Source organism: Tamandua tetradactyla, chromosome 2 (genome assembly GCF_023851605.1).
Source record: "Tamandua tetradactyla isolate mTamTet1 chromosome 2, mTamTet1.pri, whole genome shotgun sequence".
Lineage (NCBI taxonomy): Eukaryota > Metazoa > Chordata > Mammalia > Pilosa > Myrmecophagidae > Tamandua > Tamandua tetradactyla.
In genome coordinates this window covers 98,655,179-98,682,592 of record NC_135328.1, presented here as the reverse complement: position 1 = coordinate 98,682,592, position 27,414 = coordinate 98,655,179, and the positions used below count along the sequence as shown (strand labels likewise).

Genomic DNA, 27,414 nt, shown 5'->3' with positions numbered 1-27,414 from the left:
TGTGAAGAGACGGGACCAATTATTTACACATCCATTTCCCCCATACAAAACCAACAAGGAACAGCAATGTGTGTGCGCATGTGTGTGCATGTGTGTGTGTTAAAACCCAAGATGAAGATTCTGCTTTGGAAAGAGGGTTGTTTAATTGAATTCTTTGGGAAACTTGGTTCAGCCAGTTTGAAGCATAGAGTAAGATCTGTTTTGCAGAAGAGTTCGGAGTGGCCAATGTGCTGTGTGGAGGAGGTGGCCAAGAGGGCAGACTTACATATGGGGGCCCAAGGCTGGGCTGGGGAATCAGGGCTGCTGGAAGGAGATGGCCTTTGTCGAGAGGGTTCACTGTGGGATAAAGCTGTTCAGGCCATTTCAGATGGAGGGTCCAGAAACTGCAGCTCTTTCTGGAACTCAGAGAAGATGTCCAGGGGAAAGAGGAAATAAATGTAGGTCAGGCTGGATCAATGAGTTACACAGGTGCCTTGCAGCCAGAAGTCAAGCTAAGGGAAATCAAACTCTGGAGTCTGAGGTGTCAAGACAAAATACAAACAATGAGACAAGAGGCAGGGGGGAGTGAGGTCATGAGGTCAGGAAGCAAGGGGAGATATCCGTCAGAGGAACAACAGAAAAGCTGGGGGCCAAAGGTCTGGGATTCCTGTATTTGCCATTTTTAAGCCGTTAAGAATCAACTGGCACCACCAGAAGGGTCTTCTGACGTTATTTGGCTCTTGATTACTTTTGTCTCCTACCTCATATGCCCTTCCTTCCTGTTAGTGGCCACAGTATCAAATAACTACAGTTCCCAGAACACATCATAGTATTTCATGCCCAGCCTATATGGTTCTCTCTTCCTAGAAACATGCTCTTACCGCTTTGCCTACCTGGAGGATTCTGCTCATCCTCCAAAACCAAGCCTCACATCTTATATTATTATCATTGTACTTACATCATACTATTCCACGCCCAGCCTATATGGTTCTCTCTTCCTAGAAACATGCTCTTACTGCTTTGTCTACCTGGAGGACTCTGCTCATCCTTCAAAACCAAGCTTCACATCTTATATTATTATCATTGCACTTAATATGCTATATGGCAAATTCTCTACACTTCTCCCTCTAAGTGACCAAAAATGGAGGTGACTCACCTCATGCTTGGCACATTGTATGCTTGCAATACATGTCGATAAGAGAATGAAAGAACGGATCCTAATATGAGTCTAGTTTATCTTTCTCTGGCTAGGGGTTGACACAGTACTGTTGCTCCCCTGACCAGTTTGTTTCTGGAGCTTTTGCAGTACAGCATCATTTAAACAGAGGACTTTTAACAGAGGAGATTCCTGACCATCTGGTGCTGGAACGAGTCCCAGGGGTGCCCTCACAGCCTCCCTGGATCTCCACAGCACCTCAGGTGGCACTAAAGCTCAGTTCTGCAAGTACGTGAGATGTCCAGGCAACATTAACCACACATCCTATTCAAGCCATTTAGGGAGTCAGCTCTGAAGAGGAGGCCCTAAAGAATGAGAGAGATGACTGCTGCTCAGCTCTAGGGACTTTTGGCCTGGACAGAGAGGCAAGGATGGGTTCCAAGGGATTCATGAACCCTGGGAGGATGGACATTTTTCTGGGAAGAGGATTCACAGACTTGCAAAGAGGTCCATGAATATTAAATATTTTAGACCTGCCATTCCATAAACATGCATTCCTCAAGGCAGGGAAAAATGCTGCTGACTCTAGATTACAGAGGATTCGGTTATGGTTGAGGAAGGTGAGGGAAGGGGGTCAGATTCCTGCATAGCATACATTTACATGCTCTTATACCACCCCAATAAAAGGCTTTCTGAAGAGAAACACTGTGCTTAAGGTGAAATATCATGACCTGTATTTGGTCTTGTACAAGATCAAATACAACGAATGACCTTTACACAGGATATGCAGGAGGTTCCTACAACACAACTTCAAAAAAAAAGGCAAATCTCCAGGTGCTCATTCCAAATGAAAAGTAGTGTTTGACCTTGTCTTCCAGTATTGGGCTCAGGAAACACTAACAAACAGACAAATCCTGGCCAACGGCTCTTTCACATTTGACCTCTTCTTTTTTTCTATAATAGAAGCATGCGGTTTTAGAAGAGAACAGAAAAAGCTTTCCATTTTAAAGAGGCAAGAAGCACACAAAGAAAAAGCAAATCTAAAACTAGAGAGGCTTGAATTACACCCTAGGGATCTGAGAGTTACTTTTTACCCACATCTTGTAAGGGCAGGAAAAAAAACACAGGAAAAAGGTTTCAAGTAAAATGTATGTTGTTTTTTCTTTCTTTTAAAGAAAAACATGAATCACCCATATTTACCCAGAGCCCTGCTGGACATTTTCGTTTGTTTGTTTGCTTGGTTCCCACTGTTCTGAAAAAAGAATAATAATAATAAAAATCCTTCCAGTGAATTTTTACATTTCAGTTCTTAAGAATATGTTTTATACCCAAACAGATGTGGGTTCTGCCACTGACTTGTTAAATAATGTTGGACAAGTTTCTTAATCTCTGCAAGAGGCCAATTCTTCATCAATTAAAGTGGGAATATGAATAGTACTGACTTCAAAGGTTGTTGAAATAAAACATTAAAAAATTTTAGCCTAGCTTGGCACAATATAAAGTATTCAATAAATGGTAGCTGAAGAATAGAAGCTGTGAGGTAACATCCCTACCAACAAACAAAACAAGTTCAAGGACATATTTTCGTACATTGTTATATATACCATATCAGGGAGAAAGAAAAAAAACACAGAAATTTTAAGTGATCTTCTTCAGTGCAGATCTGCCACCTTATGTGCTGTTAAAGGGACAGGTCTTTCTTTCATTCAAGTGAGCTGGGATCTGGTAGAGAAGTGCATGACCTCCTGTGCGAAAATGCTGGCCATCTGTCCAGGCCCTCAGAAGGGCACAAGACCACAGTCTGGGAGGAAAAGCCCTTATTTCCCAGGAACCAGGCCCTGGAAGGTCCTATTGCCCCTCCAGCCAGCCCTGGCCAGGCTTGGGGCTGCCTCTGCATCATTACACTCTACCTCACCTCTACAAGGCCCAACGTATAGCTGAGCTGAGTGGCCTATACGGTCCTCCCCCACCTCCCCCACACATCTGGGCAGGAAATGATCTTCCTAAGGATTTGTTAATCAAATGAGCATGGTCTTTCTGAAAGCCATTCTGGTCTTTTTCTCCAAAAGGACTTTTACCTACCTCCTGTAAATTCACCATCTCAGAAAAAATCTTACCCCAGGCTTTGTCCTTACTTTTATTTTAATTTTTTAATTATTGCAGACTGGGGGACTGTAGACTATGAATTCTTCCATACTTTTGATAATCATTCTACCTAAATTTGCATGGAACGGAGCCTCATTCCTGATGGCTCTCATTCAGACCACATAAAACAATTTCAGCAAATGTGCTACTCATGAAATGGCTCTGCATCCACACTTGATCTCCAGGGATCCAATTGTTGATGCCACCAAGTACATTTTCCCTAAACTTCTTTCTCTTCCCTACTGGAATCTTACTTCTACTGAGATTTGTATATGGATTTTCTTGCATATCACTGTATTAAGTCCAATTTTTTTCCCTCTATTTTATCTTTTCCACAGGGGAGGATGAAAAGAAAATAAAGCTTTCTTGAATCAAAGGAAACTGACTTCACTTATTAGTAAATCAGTAGATATGCAAGTTCAGAGAATCTAGACGATTCCCTATCATCCAACAATTCCCTTCATGTCAGAGAAACATAAATCAGCACTAGGAGAGGTAAAGATGGCTTCCACAGGTCCGTTTTGGACATACCTTATTATTTTTACGCTTCGGAAAGCAGCAGCCAAAGGTTACATGATCACAGATGACCTTACAAAAGGAAATAACGTTTCCTTACCCGGCAGTCTCTCTGAAGCGTTTTCATTAGCGCATTGTATGTTTCTGTATCAAAATACAACCCTTCATGCATGTCTTGTAGGAAATCTAAGTCCTTAAATGTGGGGTTTGATTTCTCTCTCTCCTTTCGGGATGCTCTTCGCTTATACGTTGAGCCTTTCAAGTCATATGTAAAATGCATTCTCATTGAGCGCGGCAAGACGTTGTTCATCACCACTATCCTGATGTTAATGCCCCCTGACTGCATGCAATACAGTCCATAAAATTTTGGCAAAAGAGTTCTTGGATTCTGGTTTAAATTCTGAAAACAAACAAATACAAATGTTTAAAATCTCTTATTTTTACCAAATAATGCTTCAATAAAGGTGTGTTTTCATGTTCAGATAATTAAATTAGGATGTGATTATCTTTATCAGTGGCCATTGTTAAAGTTTTGTTGTTTCAATTTATTTTTAAATCTGCTTATTGGACCAACAACATGATCTTTCTAAACTCAGAGCATTACAAGTGGCTGAACTGAAATTAGCTCCAACTAAAAAAAGGACAAAGAATTGATACCTACATGTATGACTTTCTCTAAGATAGCTAAAGAAAAAATTAATTATTAGGATATTGGGAATGAATATTCTACATTTTAATAGTAGATCAGGGCTAGATCAGGTTATAATCTTACACAAGCAATGTAAAAGATTTCCTACCTCCCTCATTCTTAACAATGTTGAATATTATCATATTTTAAAAGCTTTGCAAAAATGATTCGTGGAAACTCACTTTTAGAAACTTGAATACCACTGCTTCTTATAGACATTTAATTATTTGGAGTCATTTGTATCACTACAAAGATAATTCTGTATTAATATCCTTTGCTCATTTTTTGATAAGTTTTTGTTGTTAGACTTCTTAATATATTCTGATATTTATCATTTTTTTATTACATATGGGATAAATATTTTCTCTCAGTATGTTCTCTTTTTTGTTATCATAAAAATAGGGAAAACATACCCATTTTTTTTCCACTTTAAAAGTAAGTGAGAAATTAAAATAGTTTACTGAAGGGCATATATATAGTGAAAAGTCTACTATCCCTGATCCTCTCTCTCCAATTCCAACTTTTGAGGAACTTATTGTTCCCATTTTTTTGGTATCATTTCATAAATGTTCTACATGCTTATAATCATTTTGTGTATGGTATTTTTTTGTTACACAGATGCTTTACCTTTTGACGTAGTTACTTTTATGTACTTTTTTCTTGTACTTTTGCTTGCTTATTTTTAAAAAAACTTTTTATCATACACTAAGGTTATAAATGTCTTCTATTTTCTTCCAACTATTTTTTTTTTTGCATGGGCAGACACCAGGAATCGAAGCTGGGTCTCTGGCATGGCAGGTGAGAACTCTGCCACGTGACCACTGTGGCCTGCCCCCAACTATTTTTAATAGTTTTGGTCTTTACCTTTGGTCTTTGTTTCATATGGAATTAATTTTGCGGTCAAAGGTTTAAATTAGGAATTTTTTCTCTCTAATGGATAGTCATTTATTGAACACTCTATCCTTTACCAACTGAGTTTAATTTCCCCATCTCATACAATAAACTGCCAAAGACATTTGGGTCTATTTCTGGATACTTCAGTTGAATCCACCAATCTATTAGTCTAGAACTGTACTATGCCACATTTTTAAGACAAGTATAGCTTTACAAATTTTTGTAAATATGTGAAGGTACATCCCGTTGTTCTTTTTTTTTCTTAAAAGTGTCTTGTTCATTCTTAAAATCTTTCTCTTCCATTATACATTTAAAAAATGCTCTTAAAATGACACTTGCTTTTTCTTTCAAATGAATCAGCTTAGTCAAGTTCTGGGAAAAATCCTATTGGATTTATAAATTGATTTAGGGGTAACTGATATCTTTACACTAGGTTCAGGAACAATGTATTATCTCTTCATTATTTCAGACCTTTGTGTCCCTCCATAACACTTTGTAGATTCCTTTATATTGGTCTTGTACATTTGTTTCTATAGACTTATAAATATTTTAGAGTCTATTTTATTACAAAAAAAATTTATTTGAATTCATTATTGTTCATATCTATGCTTCCTATGAATTGCTTTCTCAATCAGAATTGTGATGTGCCTTCATTTATTTATACCTTTATTTTTCTAATGATTTTCATTAACTTAAAACATTAACATTGATTACTGTCACCTAGAATGGGATCTTTTTTATTTCCCATTATATTCTTTAGCTCTATATTATCTGTATAAAGAACATAATGGATTTTGTAAATTTAGCTTATATCCTGCAAATCTGCTAGATTCATTTACCTCTATAATTACTGACTCATTTTTAAAAAATTTTTGTTCATTTTCAATTGTGTTATTTGCAGAGAACAGTGCTTATACTTTCTTTCTCCTGTTTCTTTTTCTACTCAAAAAGTTACTGACAATTCCTTTTTTTTTTTACTTGGGTAGGTACCGGGAATTGTACCTGGGTCTCCAGCATGGCAGGTGAGAACTCTGCCTGCTGAGCCACTGTGGCCCACCCTTGCCATGATTTCTAACAAATGTATCATAAAGATGGCATCCTCGTCTTATTTATTCTAGAGGAAGGGCTCTTGATCTTCTAAAGGAGATATTATGTAAACTCAGAGACTGATATTTGTATATGTGTGCTGTGTTCATTTATTTACTAATTATGGTAAAGAAATCTTCCCTACCAATTTTTCAAATTTTAATCAACAGAAGATTAAAATTTTGAGTGCTTTGGTTTCTCTTCACATCTGCTGGGATAACCACACAATGCTCACATTTTTTTCCTTGTTAATGGGATGAACTGCATTGTTTTTTTATATTAGCTTACATAATTGGATAATCCTACTTGTTCAGGATCAAAATCTTTTAAAAATCTGTGCATGCTATCCACTAAGATTTTCATTTTGATTTGTCATTCCTACTTTATCTGTGGGATTGAATTACAATATTTCATACTGTCTCTACTGGATTTTGGAGTTAAAACCATATTTTTAAATACAGATGAGCTGTATAGCATCTCATCAATTTTGTTTTGAAACATAAATGTTTCATCACTCATAGCAAGTGAACGGCAGAACTGGGTTTTTCAAAATCCAAACTTCTTCATGTAGTCATTCCAATCACTGATAATGAATAACTGTCATGAAAGTATAAAGAAACCTGAGGTACAAAAACGACAAGACTTAGGAAAAGTGTTTCTTTTTTAAACTTTGGATTAAATGTCTAGCAAATTAGACTTAGATCTCCAAATGTTGCTGTACTTAATATCTAAAAAATTATATGAAAGGTGATTTTTACATTATTATATTTAACCTAGGAAGTCCTAAATTCTGAAGTGAAGTAGGTAAGAATAGCTAATATTGAGTAAGTACTAGTGTGTAATGTAGGGGTTAAAGATGCAGCCTCTGGAATGCCAACACCTGTGTTTAAGTCCCAACTATGTGGCAAGCTAGCTGAATGACCCAGGACCAGTTACTGCATTTATCTTTGCCTCAATGACTTCAGCTTTAAAACAGAGATAATTGTAGAATCTAAGGTTGCTGTGAGGATTAAATGAGTTAATGCATGGAAAGCTATTAAAGCAGTGCTTGACACATAGTAAGCACTCAATGAATATTAATTCTAGTACTACAAGCATACTGGGTACAAAGTGTTATTTTAATGCATTGCTTCTTTTTTGCTTTCTTTATCTTGTATCTGGTATCCTTCCTTTAACATAACAAATATGTAAAACAGATAATTTTCCACCTTTCAAAGATGGAGGGAGCTAAGGTTCTAAGCTTGCTTATTCAGACTGTGGCTTACCCATAGCTACTCAGCTAGTTGATGGCTGAGCTGGGATTTGAAGCCAAAACTGCAGGACTTAATAACTATACCCTACAGCTTGGTTCTAGTTTTCTTTTTAAACTCTCTTCAATGAAGGCCACAGTAATGTAAAGGCAAGAGAAAGTGCACCAATGAGAAGAAACATGCTAAAGAATAGCTGGAAAAAAAAAAAAAGAGGGAAAAACTGTTGAGGAAAGTAATTAAACCTAAAATTGAAGCTTTAATTATGTGCAGTTGCTTACCATGTAATAGCCTGGCAGTAGCTTCTGAAGGAACTCAGCTTCTTTATGCTGAACGGTTTTGATGATAAATTCATCATCACTAGTCACAAAAAACAAGGATCCACTGGCCCCTGGGTTGGACAGTTCTATTAGAGGTTCACTGCAGATGGAATACTAAAGGAATAAAGAAATAAAAATTTAAAAATTGATTTAATGTACATGATGCTTCCAAGGAGAACAATCACAGCAATGTATATTTTAGCCATTTTGAAAAAAGGAAGCCCATTCCATGAGCTTATAAAGAGGCTCCAAGTATAGGAAGGTTCTTTGTGTGATTCCTAAAGATGTAATTGATCCATTTACCTTAATAATTCTATTAGGAGAACAGACATACCCTTCCCCCTCTTCCCAGTGTGATATGACAGAATTGTGAATCACTCTATCTGTCCAATGAGATAACTCAAACAGCAATTTGACTAAGATGCTTTGTTTCCAACAAGCGCGCCAATAAATAACTGAAGATATGATCCACTGTGTATTCATCCACTGAAAAACAACACACATTCATTCTTTCCTCACTATTTATTTTCTCATGAGATGCCATCCACTCTCACGGTTTTGGCAAAGAGATGACTCCACCATTTCCATCTCCAGCCCAAATCTCTCTCTCAAGGGTTCCAGAACTCTGTGTCCAACTTTTAAATAACAGTTATTCCTATTTAGTTATAGTACGATTACTTCACATGCAACAAGGTCAAGATCAAATTCATCTCAGGGCTGCCTTTGTTCTAATTAGAAAGAAGTGCCTCCTTTCTTCCGACAGGTGCAGCTCTGGTCCATGATACAAGGTTGGTGAATTGAGGAAGGGCTGGATTCCAGCCTCTACTCCTTCAGGCCCCCCAGGTACCCTTGTACAGTGCACACCTTGCACCACCATCCATGGTGACTCTAGATCGTTTGTCCCCATCCTCTAACTCCCCTTTGTTCTCCTGTCTTAAAAGAATAAACATCATTTGCTTTGTTCCCCAAACAACAGATAACAGTGCCATCTTTGACTCCCAACATTTCCTCACCTTCCACATCCAGATTGCTGACACTGACTGCTCCCTTCATGCCATCCCTTCTGCCAATACCCTAAGCGCAGTGGTTCCATCAGTTCATGTCTGGATTATTACAGTAGGCTCCACCCGGTCACAACTATTTACTTTCTTCCCCTTCAGTGTATCCTAAACCATGAAGTCAGGAGATCTTTCTAAAATGCAAGTATCGTCATGTTCTTCCCATGCCTTAAAACTTCTAATGGCTCTCACTGCCTAGAAGCAGAGGATAACATCCAAGTTTCTAAAATGATCTTTTAAGGCCATGAAGGACCTAAGCACTTCTCTCCGTCTCATCTCTCATCAATGTCTTCCTTGAACTTCAAGCTCTAGTCATTGAATAATATTCTTATTTCAAATGCGCTATACACACTCCATTCCTGGGCTTTTGTATTTTCCTCTGTCTGAAACAACTCCATTTTTACCATCACCTGGTTAACTACTGCTCATTAATTCATCCAACATTTAAAAAAAAATGTCCCAGGTACTCATGAAGCTTATACCATAGTGGGAAGAAACAGTTAAACAAATAAGTAAGTGGTATGTTAGACTTTAGTGTACAGAAAAATGAAACCTGGGAAAGGATCAGAGAGTACTAGCAGTTAGTGAAGTGTAGGGTGCAATAAATTCTATATAGGGAGGTCATGGAAGGCCCCGATGGGAATGTGATATTTAAGCAGCACTCTGAAGGAGATCAGGTAGCAAGCCACGTGGATATCTGAGGAAAAAGCAGTTCAGCAACAAGGAAGAGCCAATGTAAAGGGCGTGAGACTTGGTGGTTTCAACGCACAGCAAGGAGGCCAATGACGAAACAGAGTGAGCAGGAAGAAGAGGTATAAGAGATGAAGTCAGAGAGGGCATGTAGCATCTCGCATGCTATTGTAAGGACTTCTGCCTTTTCTCTAAGGTTGTTGAAAAGCCACTGGAAGGTATGGAGCAGAAGACTATTTTGTCTACTCTAGGGGGACAAGAGGATGATGTAGAAGTGGTTAGGAGGCTATTACCTCAAGTGTCTGCTGGGACAGCACTTCCTCTGGAAAATTCTTCCTGGTTCTGTGAGCCTCAATCAACTCCTTCCTGGCACTCATCATGGGATGCTCTCATCACAGAGTTATCAGAAAATACTGTAATTGCCTATTTACTTATCCTGAATCTCCAGTGGACTGTATCACACTGTGAGGGCAGAAACCATGAATATCTCATACTGTGATACAGATCTAGGACCTGTACTTCGCCTGCATGAATATCTTATGCTGTGATACAGATCCAGGACATATTAGGCACTCTATAAATTTTTGTCATATAAATGATCGATTGAACCCTACCAATAAATGAAAGATGATAATTCTCACCCCAAAATGCTAATAAGCAGAAGAAAAGTCTATTTTTGGCTACTGAGTTCAGTATTGATTATCAGAGAAACACTAAGAGGCAAAAACAAATGTAGAAGTTGATGCAGGTGTCAGAGCAGACCAGTCTGAGCAAGTGGCAAAAGCAAGTGCTGACAGAACCGTGTCTTGAGGTTGGAAGCATCTGAAAACACCAAGGCTGAAGATCCTTACCTAAGTCTTTTTTGGGACTTACAAATATTTAAACCTTCATTATAGAAAAGTTTGAGAGTAAGGGAAGGAAGAAAGGACAGAGGGAGAGTGGGGAGAGGAGATAAGGGAGGGAAAAGCTAGGAGAAAAATGATTAAAAGACAGCTTCTAGATGTCGCTTTTAAATTGACCTTGTTTTGGCAGCACCATGAAACAAGGAACCAAAACTCCAAGAAAAGGAATAACCCAGTGTTCGCTGACTTTCTAAAAAGTCATTAGCAACTTCCATCTTTCTTTCCTCTAGCCTTGCTTCTTGACACTCTCCTGTTAATCAGATCAGAGCCCAAGCTCCTATGGAGTTGAGGATAAGGCAGCAGAACAAAAATAGCCTCAGACTGCAGACAGGATGCCATAAAAACCAAGAGGAAGCAGAGGGCACTTGCCTGCTGTGTGTGCAAAGCGTGCCATGGAAGGATTCTAATGGAAAGTGCATGGGATTTGGAATCAAATGACATTTGTAAAATCATGGCTCTGCCAATTGATAGTGATGTGACCTTGAATAAGAGAATCTCAGGAACTTCATTTCTAAAATAAAGATAAAACACTTCAGCAAAAACAGCTGAAAATTTACAAAATGAATGCTTTTGAAAGTCCTGGCAAATCGGGGCCATTTAGTTATTGCTGTTGTTATTTTTTATTTCATGGTCATGAGTAGACGAGACATACAGGCAGCCCTGCAATATACACACCCTGTAGGCAGGAAAGGAAGAGCTGACAGTGGCCTAGAAGCTACTGAGATTTTCAACTCCAACTCCAAGAAGATTACTCGAGGATACACTAAGTCTTAATGAGTCAAGAAGAAGTTGAATCTTTCATATAATCATGACTTTAGGATCCTGGAAAATAAAGGTCTCATAAAAAGTGAAGGCAAACCCTGGACTCTCTTTAGAAATTCTGATTCTTTGTTTAATGGGGTTTAAACTCCTGGCACAGAACCTCCTTACGGATTGGAGTAAATGTTGTGAAGGTACAAAAACAACAAAGGATGCAGAAATTAGAGGCTGCAAATAGAGAAATTAGAGTCTGATCCAGGAAGAGTTGTCTAAAGAAATCTGGATTCAAACCTGAACATGTTTCCAATTAAAGTCTCAAGTTCTTCTATAAGCAGTGACACAATACGGAGACAATTTTGCTTGTTATTTAATTATTAATTATTCTATAATTATGTAACTTATAAATTAATATGTCTGGGCTAATAAGTTGTTTTGACCCAATTTAATAATCCTTTGCAGGCCACTAATATACCACAGTATCAGTGTGAAAAAGAAAGGGGCAGTTTGATAATGAACATGAATAGCAGCATTTGTGCTCTATAATTCTATAGTTTCTCACCCTACAACTCAAAATACCACACTGTGTTCTAAACAACCTTGCTAGGAATGTTGCTTTTCAAGAGCAAATAAAAAGGAGAGATGAGAACATTTTAATTAACCATTATCAACAAGCCCCCCGTATGCACGCCTGGGTTTAATGCACCTTCCCAGCACTTTGATCTGTGCAAGCTGTTCAAATGTATTCATTCTCTTGCTTCTATTTCCTGCAGGGCCTCCCTGCCATACCCACTGGAAAGAAAGCAAAGAACAGCCCAGCTGGGCCCTGCCAATGCAAATTAACTATATAAACTTTTCCAGTGTGGCTGAGACTTTCCCTGCCATTTCTTCCCTCTGAGAATGTGAAGTATTCACTCTGCTCTTCCATATTAATGCAGGTGACCCTGAAAAGACATCACACAAATTACCCTAGATTTTGGAATATCGTGGCACATGGCAGAGAAAGAAATGAAGCACTGGCCTGTTGCCCACATACAGATTGGGGAAACACTCGTATAGGAACAAGTTCAAGAGAAGGGGCACTGTATTTACAGAAGCATCTTTGCTATACTGTCTCACAAATCCAAATTGTGTATGTTTAGATATGAAACTTGTAACTGGCACATACATAGAATTTTAACGGTACTGGGGACATAAATAGAATAACTCAGGCTGAAATCCAGATGCAACAATAAAAACTAAGTAGAAATATACATACATCATTAAATACTGAACCTATCTATACAATTATCCATCATGACATATGGGATACCCTCTCTTTTTCTGATTAATAAATCTTTACAAATGTTGGTTTGAATAGCTCCAGTATGACAGAAGTCAGGATGCATTTTGTGATTTATACCATTCCTTTATTTTCTATACAAACACAGTTTTTCAAGGGATGTCCTGTACCCATTTTTCTTTGCTTTATTTGAGGTTCACTCTTCCAGCATGTGCATTGTTAGGGGTGTCTGACCTCTTTTGGCTGCATTCTTCAGAATGGATAATCCCAGTTTGGTGGTCACTGACTTGAGACCATATTTAAAGAGACATTTGCAACTCAGCAGGTTTGGAGCATAAGGTCAGCTGGGGAAGGATGGGGAGACCTCTCTTCTGGTCTGGCCTCTGCCCCCACCAATGTGGGTATCCTTGGGCACCTCACTTCACCGACTCTGGGTTTGGATTCCTCATCTATAAAATCAAGATTTGGGCTAGAAGATCTTGGAGGGTTCCTTCCAGCTCACATAGGATATGTATACTCCCTGAAGTATGCTGTGTAATGATGCAGAAGATCCTTCTTTATCTGCCATATTCATATTCCAGCTGGGTGGTGTTCCTAGATGGAGTGGTACCAGAAGCTCAGAGACCTGGGGGAGCTACATTAGCCCTGGGCTATAGATATCCAGAATTCAGAAGCAGGAGAGTGGCTGCAATGGCCTAAGTGCCAGTTAGCCACGTATGAGCAGCCTTTGGGGCACAGATAGCCATATTTAGCCAGAGGGCATTCCCTTGTTCTGTTTCTTTTAGGTCCCAGAAATGTGTTGAAGTTATTGAACATGTATATTCAGATGAATCATGGAGGTGGAAAAATGGAATCAATTTTTTTCCTTAGCTTTTTATTAAGGAAAATTTCAAGCATATATAAAAGTAAAGAGAATTGTGTAACTCACACATGTCTATTTTCCAGCTTTAACAATTACCTCCTCACGGCCAATTTTATTTTGTCTACCACTATGCAAACCACTCTCTTGCCTTGCTTTCTCTCCAGATTTTTTTGAAGTAAATCTCAGACACCAAACTATTCCATCTGTAGATATTTCAGTATATGTCTCTAAAAGACACATATTTCCTTTTTATAATATAATCACAGGGGTGCAAGGGTAGTTCAGTGGTAGAATTCTTGCCTGCCATGTGGGAGACCTGGGTTCAATTCCTGGCTCATGTACTCTGTCCACCCCCCCCTCAAAATCCATAAATGGTGCTGCAATAATGGGATTATCACATGGAAAAAGAGTGAAATGTGACCTCCCATCATATACCATACAAATATATATATATATATATATATATATATATATAAATACAATATCATCATCCCACCAAAAACAAACCTTCAATACCATCAAATATCTAGTCTTTACATTTTCCTCATTTCCCATGATTAAAAAACAACAAACATGCTTCGTCCAATTGTCTAGCCCTGTCTTTTCTTAAAAATATTTTTATAGTCCATATTATAAAATACATCTATAATCCATACATGGTGTACAATCTAGTGGCTCACGATAGTATCACATAGTTGTGTATTCATCACCAGATCATTTTTAGAACATTCGCATCACTCCAGAAAAAGAAATAAAAAGACAAAAGAAAAAACCCATATATCCCATACTCCGTAACCCCCCCCCACAATGACCACTAGTATTACAATCTACCCAATTTTTTTTTACTCCTTATCCCCCACCCACTATTTACTTATTTTTGTATTTATTTTTTTTTACTCATCTGTCCATATCTTGGATAAAAGGAACATCAGACACAAGGTTTTCACAATCACACAATCACATTGTAAAAGCTGTATCATTATACAATTGTTTTCAAGAATCAAGACTATAGGGACACAGTTCAACTGCTTCAGGTACTTCCCTCCAGCCACTCCAATATACCATAAACTAAAAAGGGATATCTATATAATGCATAAGAATAAACTCCAGGATAACTTCCTGACTGTTTCAAATCTCTCAGCCACTGAAACTTTATCTCATTTCACTCTTACCTCTTTTGGTCAAGAAGGCTTTCTCAGTCCCATGATGTCGGGTCCCGGCTCATCTCGGAAGTTCTATCCCACATTGCCAGGGAGATTTACACCCCAGGGAGTCATGTCCCACATGGTAGGGGGGCAGTGAATTCACCTGTCAACTTGGCTTAAAGAGAGGCCACAAAAATCTGAGTAACAAAATAATTTCTCTGGGGGTGACTTTTAGGTATAATTATAAGCAGGCTTAGCCTATCCTCTGCAGGAATAAGTTTCATAGGGGCAAACCCCAAGACAGAGGGCTCAGCCTATTGATTTGGTTGTTCCCACCACTTGCAAGGATTATCAGATATTCTTCAAATGGGAAAGTTGAGTATTTCCTCCTTTTTCCCAATCACCTAAGGGAACTTTACAAATATTTCTTTACTCACTGTTCAAATTACTCTGGGATATACTGAAGCATCACACTAACCTAGACAGACCAAGAAGATCTCATGCTCTACTCAAAATTCCATGAACTTCACGCTGTTCAACTAAACTGATCAGACAAGTTAAATTAGGTAATGCACTATCCAAAATATAAATTTTGCACCAAATAAACATCTCTCCCTTTGGTCTGACACAGAAGTTGAAGTTTTAAAATATGGACCATATCAACAGGTTAATTGAACACCACAAGTACATGGAACCTTGAATAGGGCATGAGATTTTGTAGATGCCTCCGATAAACCCCAGAGTGATTTGAACAGTGAATAAAGAAGTATTTGTAAAGTCCCTTTGGGGGAAAGGCAAGTAAAGGGGAAAATTCAGCTTCCCCATTTGGAGAATTCCTGATATTCTCGCAAGCAGTGGGGACAACCAAATCAATAGGCCGAGCCTTCAATCTTGGGGTTTGTTCCTATGAAACTTATACCCATAAAGGATAGGCTAAGCTTACTTAAAATTAGGCCTAAGAGTTACCCCCAAGAGAACCTCTTTTGTTGCTCAGATGTGGCCTAGCTCTCTCTCTCAGCCAACACAGCAAGCAAACTCACTGCCCTCCCCCTCTCTACATGGGACATGTCTCCCAGGGATGTAAACCTCTCTGGCAACGTGAAACAGAAATCCTACAATGAGCTGGGACTCAGCATCAAGGGACTGAGAAAATCTTCATGACCAAAGGGGGAAGAGAGAAATGAGACAAAAGAAAGTGTCAGTGGCTGAGAGATTTCAAACAGAGTCAAGAGGTTATCCTGGAGGTTATTCTTACGCATTATAAAGATATCCCCTTTTTAGTATAAGGTATATTAGGGAGACTAGAGGGAAGTGCCTGAAACTGTACAGCTGTGTTACAGTAGCCATGTTTCTTGAAGATGATTGTATAATGACATAGCTTTCACAATTTGACTGTGTGATTGTGAAAACCTTGTGTCTAATGCCCCTTTTATCCATAGTATGTACAGATGAATAAAACATATGGATTAAAAATAAATAAATAATAGGGGGAACAAATGTTAAAAAAAATAATACATGGGGGAAAATGCACCTATTGCAAAGTATGGACTATGACTAATAGCAATATTTTAATATTCTTTCACCAACAGTCAACAAATATCACACCAATACTATCAGTCAATGGGTAGATGTCGGGGAGGAGGGGTAAGGAGTATGGGAAAATTTGGGTTTTATTTTTATTATTGTTATTCTTTTACTTTTTCAAATTTTTATATAGTTTCATTCTAGAACAACTATAAAGGAAGTTCAATTTGTAAAATAACTCATAGGGTCAAGTTTGTATTTTTAAAGCAGAGTCTCTTTAAATTACTGACTCAGAAGACATTTTATTCAGTCTCCCCAAAGATGAATACCATGTTGTGGCTCTTGCCATCTTCAGGAAATAAAAATGTTGCATGTTGCAGGGATTTGTCACTTTAGTTCTCCCTGGAATTTTTCATGGACCTGTAACAGATCTCAGGATGCAATTCCTACTTTTCCTTTTTGGCATTAGCTGCACTATACTGGAGTACATTACACAGTGTTGATCCACTCAGCCTGGTCCAACAGCGCTTGCCCCAGTGAAGCAGAGGAAATATTTATGTCAAGTGATGTCTCTGTCCCCAGGAGTGGTGACAATTAGCAGGCTTCATTTTATTGAATGCCTAGTAACCTGTACTCTTTCTGATAGAAGAGAAACAGAGGATGACCCTGAAAGAAAATTAAGGTAGCAATAAAATTAAAATAAGATGCCACTTTGATTAGATAGGACATTTATATCCCAGTGGTAACATGGTCTCATTGTACACCTTAGAAGGCAGCTAGTTGACTTTGCTCTGGATTTTCACTCAGGGTTGGGAAACAATTAGCTATTGGATAGGTCAAGGACCCTATGCAGGCACCTATTTGGGGAGGTGGTAGGGCTGATAAAAGCAGAGATCTGCTCTTCATGAGGATCCATATAGTTTTTAATTCTTAAGGATGTAGGAGCTTTTTACAAATTTTTCTAATTTAAATGGCCAGAATTTTAACTTATTCTTGATCAGAGTGGTATAGTGAAAAGGACACTAAACTGGGAGTTGAATCTCAGTTTGGTTCTAGAAACACAGAAAGGACTATGGATATTATTTCAAGTCTAACTTTTCATTTAATAGGGAGAATCATTAAAGTTCTAAGGTTATACAGCAAATAAGTGTTTTATGCTTTTTTCTTTAACTTGATATTTGTGATGGTTTGGAGCTATGTGCCCCAGAAAAACATGTTCTTAAACTTAATTCATTCCTGTGAGTGTAAACCCACTGTAAGTAGGACCTTTTGATAAGGTTGCTTCAGTCAAAGTGTGGCCCAGCCAAACCAGGATGAATCTCAATCCTAATACTGGAGTCCTTTATAAGCAAAATGAAATTCAGACACAGAAAGAGAGAGGACCACTGAAAGCCAGAAACTGAAATTCAACAGAAGAGGCAAGAGAAGGGAGAGGCTGCCATGTACACTGCCATGCGACAGAAGAGCCAAGGTTCAAGAATCACCAGCAGCCAGCTCCAGAATGCCAGACTTCAGGAAGAAAGCATCACCTTGATGACACCTTGATTTGGACTTCTCTTAGCCTCAAAACCGTGAGCCAATAAATTCCCACTGTTTAAGCCATGCCATTCATGGCATTTGGTTTAGTGATGTGGGTTTTATTTTTTATTTTTATTTCCTTTCTGGAGTAATGAAAATGTTCCAAAATTGATCATGGGGATGTATGTACAACAATGTGATGATATTGTGAGCCAGTAATTGTATATTTCAGAGGGTCTGTATGGTATGTGAGTGTATCTCAATAAAACTGTATTTTAAAAAAATATGGACCATATTATCCTTTGCCCTGCATTCTGATTTACCTTAGCCCTATCCAGATCAAATTCATTCATATCTCAAGTTGAAGTCTGATTCCTTTTTCAACTTTTTAAACAGTTCCTGTATGGGGTAGTGCTGGCTTTCATAGCTTCAGAGATCTTAACATTGAATCTCTGGTGCCATATAAATACTCGAAGTTTCTGGGAATGCCCAGGTTATATATAAACAGCTCAGTATCTCAGAATTTAGAAATAACAGTAATCTAAATATATGTGATGCTGTAAGAGCTTACAGTCTAGCACCCTTTACAATATAGCCCTACCTTTTAATATTTCTGATCTAAACATTCCCCTCCAGGCATAATGGTCCAATGTTCCTCCAAACATTGAATGCATTCACCCGCGTGGTCTCACAGACCTAACACACAGCCTAGAACACTGATCCCTGCTACTTTCCATTACTTAAATCACTTGTAACTTTACAGGGCAAGAGTAAAACCACACCACACCCACAAGAAGCCCTTCAAATCATTACCTCAACAGAGACCCTTCTCTCCTCTGAAATTCTGGAATATTTAATCTTTCCTCTCAGTCTTTTTATTTACTACCCGGTACCTGGTAGAGTTGGTTATTTTTCCATATGCAAAAATCATCATTCCAATTTTATTTTAAGATCTATGAGAGACATGCCCTATAATTTTTCAAATCCCTTTATAATTATTAGCAAAGTATTTTAGATAAACAGGTGTTCAAAGAGCCCTGTGATTGACTGATTCACCTACTGCTAAGTAAATTTTAGAAGACTTTTGCTTTGAGAGGCCACTGGCTTAAAGTTTACAGCATTCTTTTTTTTTTACACACTAGGAATTGAACCTGGGTCTCTGGCATGGCAGGCAAGAATTCTGCCACTGAGCCACCATCACACTGCCCTGCATTGCTTTTTAAATAATCCAACCCCAATTTTTTTTCAAAAGGTATTTATGAAAATACTTTTCCAGCTTAAAGACTTATCAGGAAGTTTGCTTGAGCTACATGAAAAGCTGTTTAGAAAAGGCCCTTCCCTAAAGAAAGCAATTATTGTGAGGTCAGAAAGAGGGAAAGAACAGGCCTCTCAGCTTGCAAGACCAAGGACATATGGAGGGTTAAAGAGAGACCTATTTGGGCGAAAGACACATGGGTAGCCATTCTGTCATACTGATTAGATGAGTGTTGTGAAATGCAAGTCTCTGGCCTCTCCCTGTCTGGTGAGAAGTGCAAGGAAGTTCAGAAGAGAATCCATTAATTTTTAATGTGTGGCAAAAGATAAGTATTCAATTTTGTTTTTAGTAAGGTAAAGTCAAAACTCCACTGGGATGGCATGATCCTGTATTTAGAAAATCCTGAAAAAATGACAACAAAGTTACTTGAGCTAATAAACAAGTTCAGCAAAGTAGCAGTATACAAGATCAATACGCAAAAATCAATGGTGTTTCTGTGCACTAGTAATGTGCTATCTGAGGAGGTAGTTAAGAAAAAAATTCTATCTACAATAGCAACTAAAAGAATCAAATAAACCTAACCCAGAATGTAAAGGACTTACACACAGAAAACTATAAAACACTGCTAAAAGATATGAAAGAAGATCTGAATAAATGGAAAGACATTCCATGTTCATGGACTGAATGTCATTATGATGTCAATTCTACCCAAACTGATCTAAAATTCAATGCAATACCAATAAAAATTCTAAACAGACTACTTTGCAGAAATGGAAAAAGTAAATTATCAATTTTATTTAGAGGAGCAAGGGGCCTAAAACAGCTAAAAAACATTTTTAAAAAGAAGAATGAAGTGGGAGGTATCATACTTCCTGACTTGAAAGCATGTTATAAAGTTACAGTGGTCAAAACTGCATGGTATCAGCACAAAGACAGACATATTAATCAATGGAATCGAATTGAGAGTTCAGAAACAGACCCTCAGATCTATGGTTAATTGATTCTTGCCACAGGTTCCAAGCCCACTCAACTTGGATAGAGTAGTCTCTACATTAAATGGTATTGGGAAACTGTATGGTCATAACCAAAAGAATGAAAGAAGGCCCCGCAGCAGCCGACCCGCCCACCCTCCTCTCCCCTCTTCCGCCTTCACCGGCTCCTCCGCCACCGGCCTCCATAGCCTTGCCACCCTCACCTTTCCTCCTCCAGAACAGCTACTGGGGGAGTGGAGACAATACAGAGCAGCTCCCGGAACCACGACGGAGATCAAAGGGACGGCGTACCCCATCCTGGAACGGCTGACTGTCTGGGAGAACCAGCTCCGGTGAAATCACCGAGGGGCGCGGGCTTTCCTGGGTGGGACGGCAAGCGGTCGGAGTCCCTCCCTTCCTCCTTCCCAGGCCAGCTGGAAGAATTGGACAGGCGGTCACCTTGGGCCGCGGCGGCTGGTGCCCCCACCACGGGAGGCCCCCCGGACCAACTGAGAGAGTTCGGTCGGAAATCCCCAGACTGCGGAGAACAGTGACCGGGGGGTCCCTTCCAAACACGTGACTCCTCGGTCCAGCTGGGAACAGTGCACTCTCCCGGGCTGCGACAGCTGGCGCCCTCCCGCCACGCTTGGCGCCCGGGGCCGACTAGGTAATTCGGCCAGACGCTCTCCCGTGCTGCGGCGGCCGGTGACCCTCCCCACGTTCGGAACCCTGGGCCGGCTGGCACTCTTCCAAGACGCTTCGGCTGCCGAACATCCCCTACGGCGAGAATTTTCCAGAGTTAAAGGACCCACGGCAACTTTCACTGGTGGAACCCGTAGAAACATGTGCCACGAGCGCCACCTACTGGGCAGGATAAGAAAAACAGAACCCAGAGATTTCACAGAAAAATCTTTCAACCTGTGGGGTCCAACACCCAGGGAAATCTGACTTAATGCCCAGACGCCAGCAGAAGATAACGGATCACACTCAGAAAACTGAAAATATGGCCCAGTTAAAGGAACAAACCAATAGTTCAAATGAGATACAGGAGCTGAAACAACTAATGCTGAATATACGAACAGAAATGGAAAACCTCTTCAAAAACGAAATCGATAAATTGAGGGAGGACATGAAGAAGACATGGGCTGATCAAAAAGAAGAAATAGAAAAACTGAAAAAACAAATCACAGAGCTTATGGAAGTGAAGGATAAAGTAGAAAAGATGGAAAAAACAATGGATACCTACAATGTCAGATTTAAAGAGACAGAAGATAGAATTAGTGATTTGGAGGATGGAACATCTGAATTCCAAAAAGAAACAGAAACTATCGGGAAAAGAATGGAAAAATTTGAACAGGGTATCAGGGAACTCAAGGACAATGTGACCGCACAAATATATGTGTTGTGGGTGTCCCAGAAGGAGAAGAGAAGGGAAAAGGAGGAGAAAAACTAATGGAAGAAATTATCACTGAAAATTTCCCAACTCTTATGAAAGACCTAAAATTACAGATCCAAGAAGTGCAGCGCACCCCAAAGAGATTAGACCCAAATAGGCGTTCCCCAAGACACTTACTAGTCAGAATGTCAGAGGTCAAAGAGAAAGAGAGGATCTTGAAAGCAGCGAGAGAGAAGCAATCCATCACATACAAGGGAAACCCAATAAGACTATGTGTAGATTTCTCAGCAGAAACCATGGAAGCTGGAAGACAGTGGGATGATATATTTAAGTTACTAAAAGAGAAAAACTGCCAACCAAGACTCCTATATACAGCAAAATTGCCTTTCAAAAATGAGGGAGAAATTAAAACATTCTCAGACAAAAAGTCACTGAGAGAATTTGTGACCAAGAGACCAGCTCTGCAAGAAATACTAAAGGGAGCACTAGAGTCAGATACAAAAAGACAGAAGAGAGAGGCATGGAGAAGAGTGTAGAAAGAAGGAAAGTCAGATATGATATATATAATACAAAAGGCAAAATGGTAGAGGAAAATATTATCCAAACAGTAATAACTCTAAATGTTAATGGACTGAATTCCACAATCAAAAGACATAGACTGGCAGAATGGATTAAAAAACAGGATCCTTCTATATGCTGTCTACAGGAAACACATCTTAGACCCAAAGATAAACATAGGTTGAAAGTGAAAGGTTGGGAAAAGATATTTCATGCAAATAATAACCAGGAAAGAGCAGGAGTGGCTATACTAATATCCAACAAATTAGACTTCAAATGTAAAACAGTTAAAAGAGACAAAGAAGGACACTATATACTAATAAAAGGAACAATTAAACAAGAAGACATAACAGTCATAAATATTTACGCACCGAACCAGAATGCCCCAAAATATGTGAGGAATACACTGCAAACACTGAAAAGGGAAATAGACACATATACCATAATAGTTGGAGACTTCAATTCCCCACTCTCATCAATGGACAGAACATCTAGACAGAGGATCAATAAAGAAATAGAGAATCTGAATATTACAATAAATGAGCTAAACTTAACAGACATTTATAGGACATTACATCCCACAACAGCAGGATACACCTTTTTTTCAAGTGCTCATGGATCATTCTCAAAGATAGACCATATGCTGGGTCACAAAGCAAGTCCTAACAAATTTAAAAAGATTGAAATCATACACAACACTTTCTCGGATCATAAAGGAATGAAGTTGGAAATCAACAATAGGCGGAGTGCCAGAAAATTCACAAATACATGGAGGCTCAACAACACACTCTTAAACAACAACTGGGTCAAAGAAGAAATTGCAAGAGAAATTAGTAAATACCTAGAGGCGAATGAAAATGAAGACACAACATATCAAAACTTATGGGACGCAGCAAAGGCAGTGCTAAGAGGGAAATTTATTGCCCTACATGCCTTTATCAGAAAAGAAGAAAAGGCAAAAATGCAGGAATTAACTGTCCACTTGGAAGAACTGGAGAAAGAACAGCAAACTAATCCCAAAGCAAGCAAAAGGAAAGAAATAACAAAGATTAGAGCAGAAATAAATGAAATTGAAAACATGAAAACAATAGAGAAAATCAATAAGACCAGAAGTTGGTTCTATGAGAAAATCAATAAGATTGATGGGCCCTTAGCAAGATTGACAAAAAGAAGAAGAGAGAGGATGCAAATAAATAAGATCAGAAATGGAAGAGGAGACATAACTACTGACCTCACAGAAACAAAGGAGGTAATAACAGGATATTATGAACAACTTTACGCTAATAAATACAATTTAGATGAAATGGATGGGTTTCTGGAAAGACATGAACAACCAACTTTGACTCAAGAAGAAATAGATGACCTCACCAAACCAATCACAAGTAAAGAGTTTGAATTAGTCATTCAGAAGCTCCCTAAAAAGAAAAGTCCAGGACCAGACGGCTTCACATGTGAATTCTATCAAACATTCCAGAAAGAATTAGTACCAACTCTCCTCAAACTCTTCAACATAATCGAAGTGGAGGGAAAACTACCTAATTCATTCTATGAAGCCAACATCACCCTCATACCAAAACCAGGCAAAGATATTACAAAAAAAGAAAACTACAGACCAATCTCTCTAATGAATACAGATTCAAAAATCCTCAATAAAATTCTAGCAAATCATATCCAACAGCACATTAAAAGAATTATACATCATGACCAAGTAGGATTCATTCCAGGTATGCAAGGATGGTTCAACATAAGAAAATCAATTAATGTAATACACCACATCAACAAATCAAAGCAGAAAAATCACATGATCATCTCAATTGATGCAGAGAAGGCATATGACAAGATTCAACATCCTTTCCTGTTGAAAACACTTCAAAAGATAGGAATACAAGGGAACTTCCTTAAAATGATAGAGGGAATATATGAAAAACCCACAGGTAATACCATCCTCAATGGGGAAAAATTGAAAACTTTCCCCCTAAGATCAGGAACAAGACAAGGATGTCCACTATCACCACTATTATTCAACATTGTGTTGGAAGTTCTAGCCAGAGCAATTAGACAAGAAAAAGAAATACAAGGCATCAAAATTGGAAAAGAAGAAGTAAAACTATCACTGTTTGCAGACGATATGATACTATATGTAGAAAACCCAGAAAAATCCACAACAAAATTACTAGAGCTAATAAATGAGTACAGCAAAGTAGCAGGTTACAAGATCAACATTCAAAAATCTGTAGCTTTTCTATACACTAGTAATGAACAAGCTGAGGGGGAAATCAAGAAACGAATCCCATTTACAATTCCAATGAAAAGAATAAAATACCTAGGGAAAAATTTAACCAAAGAGACAAAAAACCTATATAAAGAAAACTACAAAAAACTGCTAAAAGAAATCACAGAAGACCTAAATAGATGGAAGGGCATACCGTGTTCATGGATTGGAAGACTAAATATAATTAAGATGTCAATCCTACCTAAACTGATCTACAGATTCAATGCAATACCAATCAAAATCCCAACAACTTATTTTTCAGAATTAGAAAAACCAATAAGCAAATTTATCTGGAAGGGCAGGTTGCCCCGAATTGCTAAAAACATCTTGAGGAAAAACAACGAAGCTGGAGGTCTCGCACTGCCTGACTTTAAGGCATATTATGAAGCCACAGTGGTCAAAACAGCATGGTATTGGCATAAAGATAGATATATCGACCAATGGAATCGAATAGAGTGCTCAGATATAGACCCTCTCATCTATGGACATTTGATCTATGGACATTTGATCAAGCCAACTCACCTGGGACAGAACAGTCTCTTCAATAAATGGTGCCTAGAGAACTGGATATCCATATGCAAAAGAATGAAAGAAGACCCATATCTCACACCCTATACAAAAGTTAACTCAAAATGGATCAAAGATCTAAACATTAGGTCTAAGACCATAAAACAGTTAGAGGAAAATGTAGGGAGATATCTTATGAATCTTACAACTGGAGGCGGTTTTATGGACCTTAAACCTAAAGCAAGAGCACTGAAGAAAGAAAGAAATAAATGGGAGCTCCTCAAAATTAAACAGTTTTGTGCATCAAAGAACTTCATCAAGAAAGTAGAAAGACAGCCTATACAATGGGAGACAATATTTGGAAATGACAAATCAGATAAAGGTCTAGTATCCAGAATTTATAAAGAAATTGTTCAACTCAACAACAAAAAGACAGCCAACCCAATTACAAAATGGGAAAAAGACTTGAACAGACACCTACCAGAAGAGGAAATACGGATGGCCAAGAGGCACATGAAGAGATGCTCAATGTCCCTGGCCATTAGAGAAATGCAAATCAAAACCACAATGAGATATCATCTCACACCCACCAGAATGGCCATTATCAACAAAACAGAAAATGACAAGTGCTGGAGAGGATGCGGAGAAAGAGGCACACTTATCCACTGTTGGTGGGAATGTCAAATGGTGCAACCACTGTGGAAGGCAGTTTGGCGGTTCCTCAAAAAGCTGAATATAGAATTGCCATACGACCCAGCAATACCATTGCTAGGTATCTACTCAGAGGACTTAAGGGCAAAGACACAAACGGACATTTGCACACCAATGTTTATAGCAGCGTTATTTACAATTGCAAAGAGATGGAAACAGCCAAAATGTCCATCAACAGAAGAATGGCTAAACAAACTGTGGTATATACGTATGATGGAATATTATGCAGCTTTAAGACAAGATAAACTTATGAAGCATGTAATAACATGGATGGACCTAGAGAACATTATGCTGAATGAGTCTAGCCAAAAACTAAAGGACAAATACTGTATGGTCCCACTGATGTGAACGGACATTCGAGAATAAACTTGAAATATGTCATTGGTAACAGAGTCCAGCAGGTGTTAGAAACAGGGTAAGACAATGGGTAATTGAAGCCGAAGGGATACAGACTGTGCAACAGGACTAGATACAAAAACCCAAAAATGGACAGCACAATAATACCTAATTGTAAATTAATCATGTTAAAACACTGAATGAAGCTGCATCTGAGCTATAGGGTTTTTTTTTGTTGTTGTTATTGTTTGTTTGTTTGTTTGTTTTACTATTATTACTACTTTTATTTCTTTTCTCTATATTAACATTTTATATCTTTTTCCGTTGTGTTGCTAGTTCCTCTAAACCGATGCAAATGTACTAAGAAACGATGATCATGCATCTATGTGATGATGTTAAGAATTACTGAGTGCATATGTAGAATGGTATGATTTCTAAATGTTGTGTTAATTTCTTTTTTTTTCTTTCCGTTAATAAAAAAAAAAAAAAGAATGAAAGAAGACCCCATCTCACACCCTACACAAACATGAACTCAGAATGAATCAAAGTCCTAATTATAAGAACCAATACCATAATACTCTTAAAAGAAAATGTAGGACACATCTCCAAGATCGAGTGATAGGCAGCAGTTTTTTAGACTTTACACTGAAAGCACAAGCAATGAAAGAAAAGATAATAAATGGGAACTCCTCAAAATTGAATATTTCAGTGATTCAAAGGATTTCCTCAAAAGGGTAAAAAGGTAACCAACTCAATGGGAAAAAATATTTGGAAACAACATATCTGTTAAGGAAGGGTTTGCTATCTAGAATACATAAAGAAATTCTACAACTCAACAATAAAAAGACAAAAAAAAACAATCCAAAAAATGGGCAAAATACATGAATAGACATTTTTCCAAAGAGGAAATACAGGTAGCTAAAAAGCACATGAAAAGATGCTCAGCTTCACTAGTTATTATGGAAATGCAAATCAAAACCACAATGCGATAACACACTTACTAGAATGGCTGCTATTAAACAAACAGGAAACTAAAAGCGTTGGAGAGGATGTGGAGAGGCTGGAACATTTATTCACTGCTGGTGAGAATGTAAAATGGAACAGCTGCTATGAAGGACGGTTTGGTGGTTCCTTACGACCGGGCAATCCTGATACTCAGAATATACCCAGAAGATCTAAAAGCAGGGACGTGAACAGTCATTTGTACACTGATGTTCACAGCAGCATTATTCACAACTGTCAAAAGATAGAAACAACTCAAGTATCGATCTAGAGTTGAACAAATAAACAAAATGTGGACTATATATACAATGGAATATTATTTAGCATTGAGAAGGGCTGAAGTCCTGAAGCATGTGACAATATGGGTGAACCCTGAGAACACTATGTTAAGTGAAATAAGTCAAATATAAAGGACAAATATTATAGATCTCACTGATATGAACTAGTTATAATATGTAAACTCACAGACATAAAATACAGAATATAAGTTTCAGGATATAGAACGAGCCTAATTATTGGGGAGTAGTTGCCTAATATGTGTAGACAGTTTAGGTTGAATTTAAATGAGTGGAAATGGATAGAGGTGACGGTACCACATTATCAGAGTAATTAGTAGTGCTGAATAGTGTGTGAATGTG

At 38.3% G+C, this 27,414-nt stretch overlaps 1 protein-coding gene across 8 annotated transcripts in view; it reads right to left on the bottom strand.

Moving 5' to 3' along the window:
* The window catches only part of PIP5K1B (phosphatidylinositol-4-phosphate 5-kinase type 1 beta), a 484,296-nt gene that overhangs the window by 278,977 nt on the left and 177,905 nt on the right, over window positions 1-27,414 (bottom strand). For all 8 annotated transcript variants that reach the window (XM_077148356.1, XM_077148359.1, XM_077148357.1 and 5 more), the window contains 2 exons: window positions 7,993-8,145; window positions 3,897-4,196 (listed from right to left, as the gene is read on the bottom strand). In XM_077148356.1, the coding sequence (XP_077004471.1) occupies window positions 3,897-4,196; window positions 7,993-8,145 (453 nt within the window). The remainder of the gene's footprint in view (window positions 1-3,896; window positions 4,197-7,992; window positions 8,146-27,414) is intronic.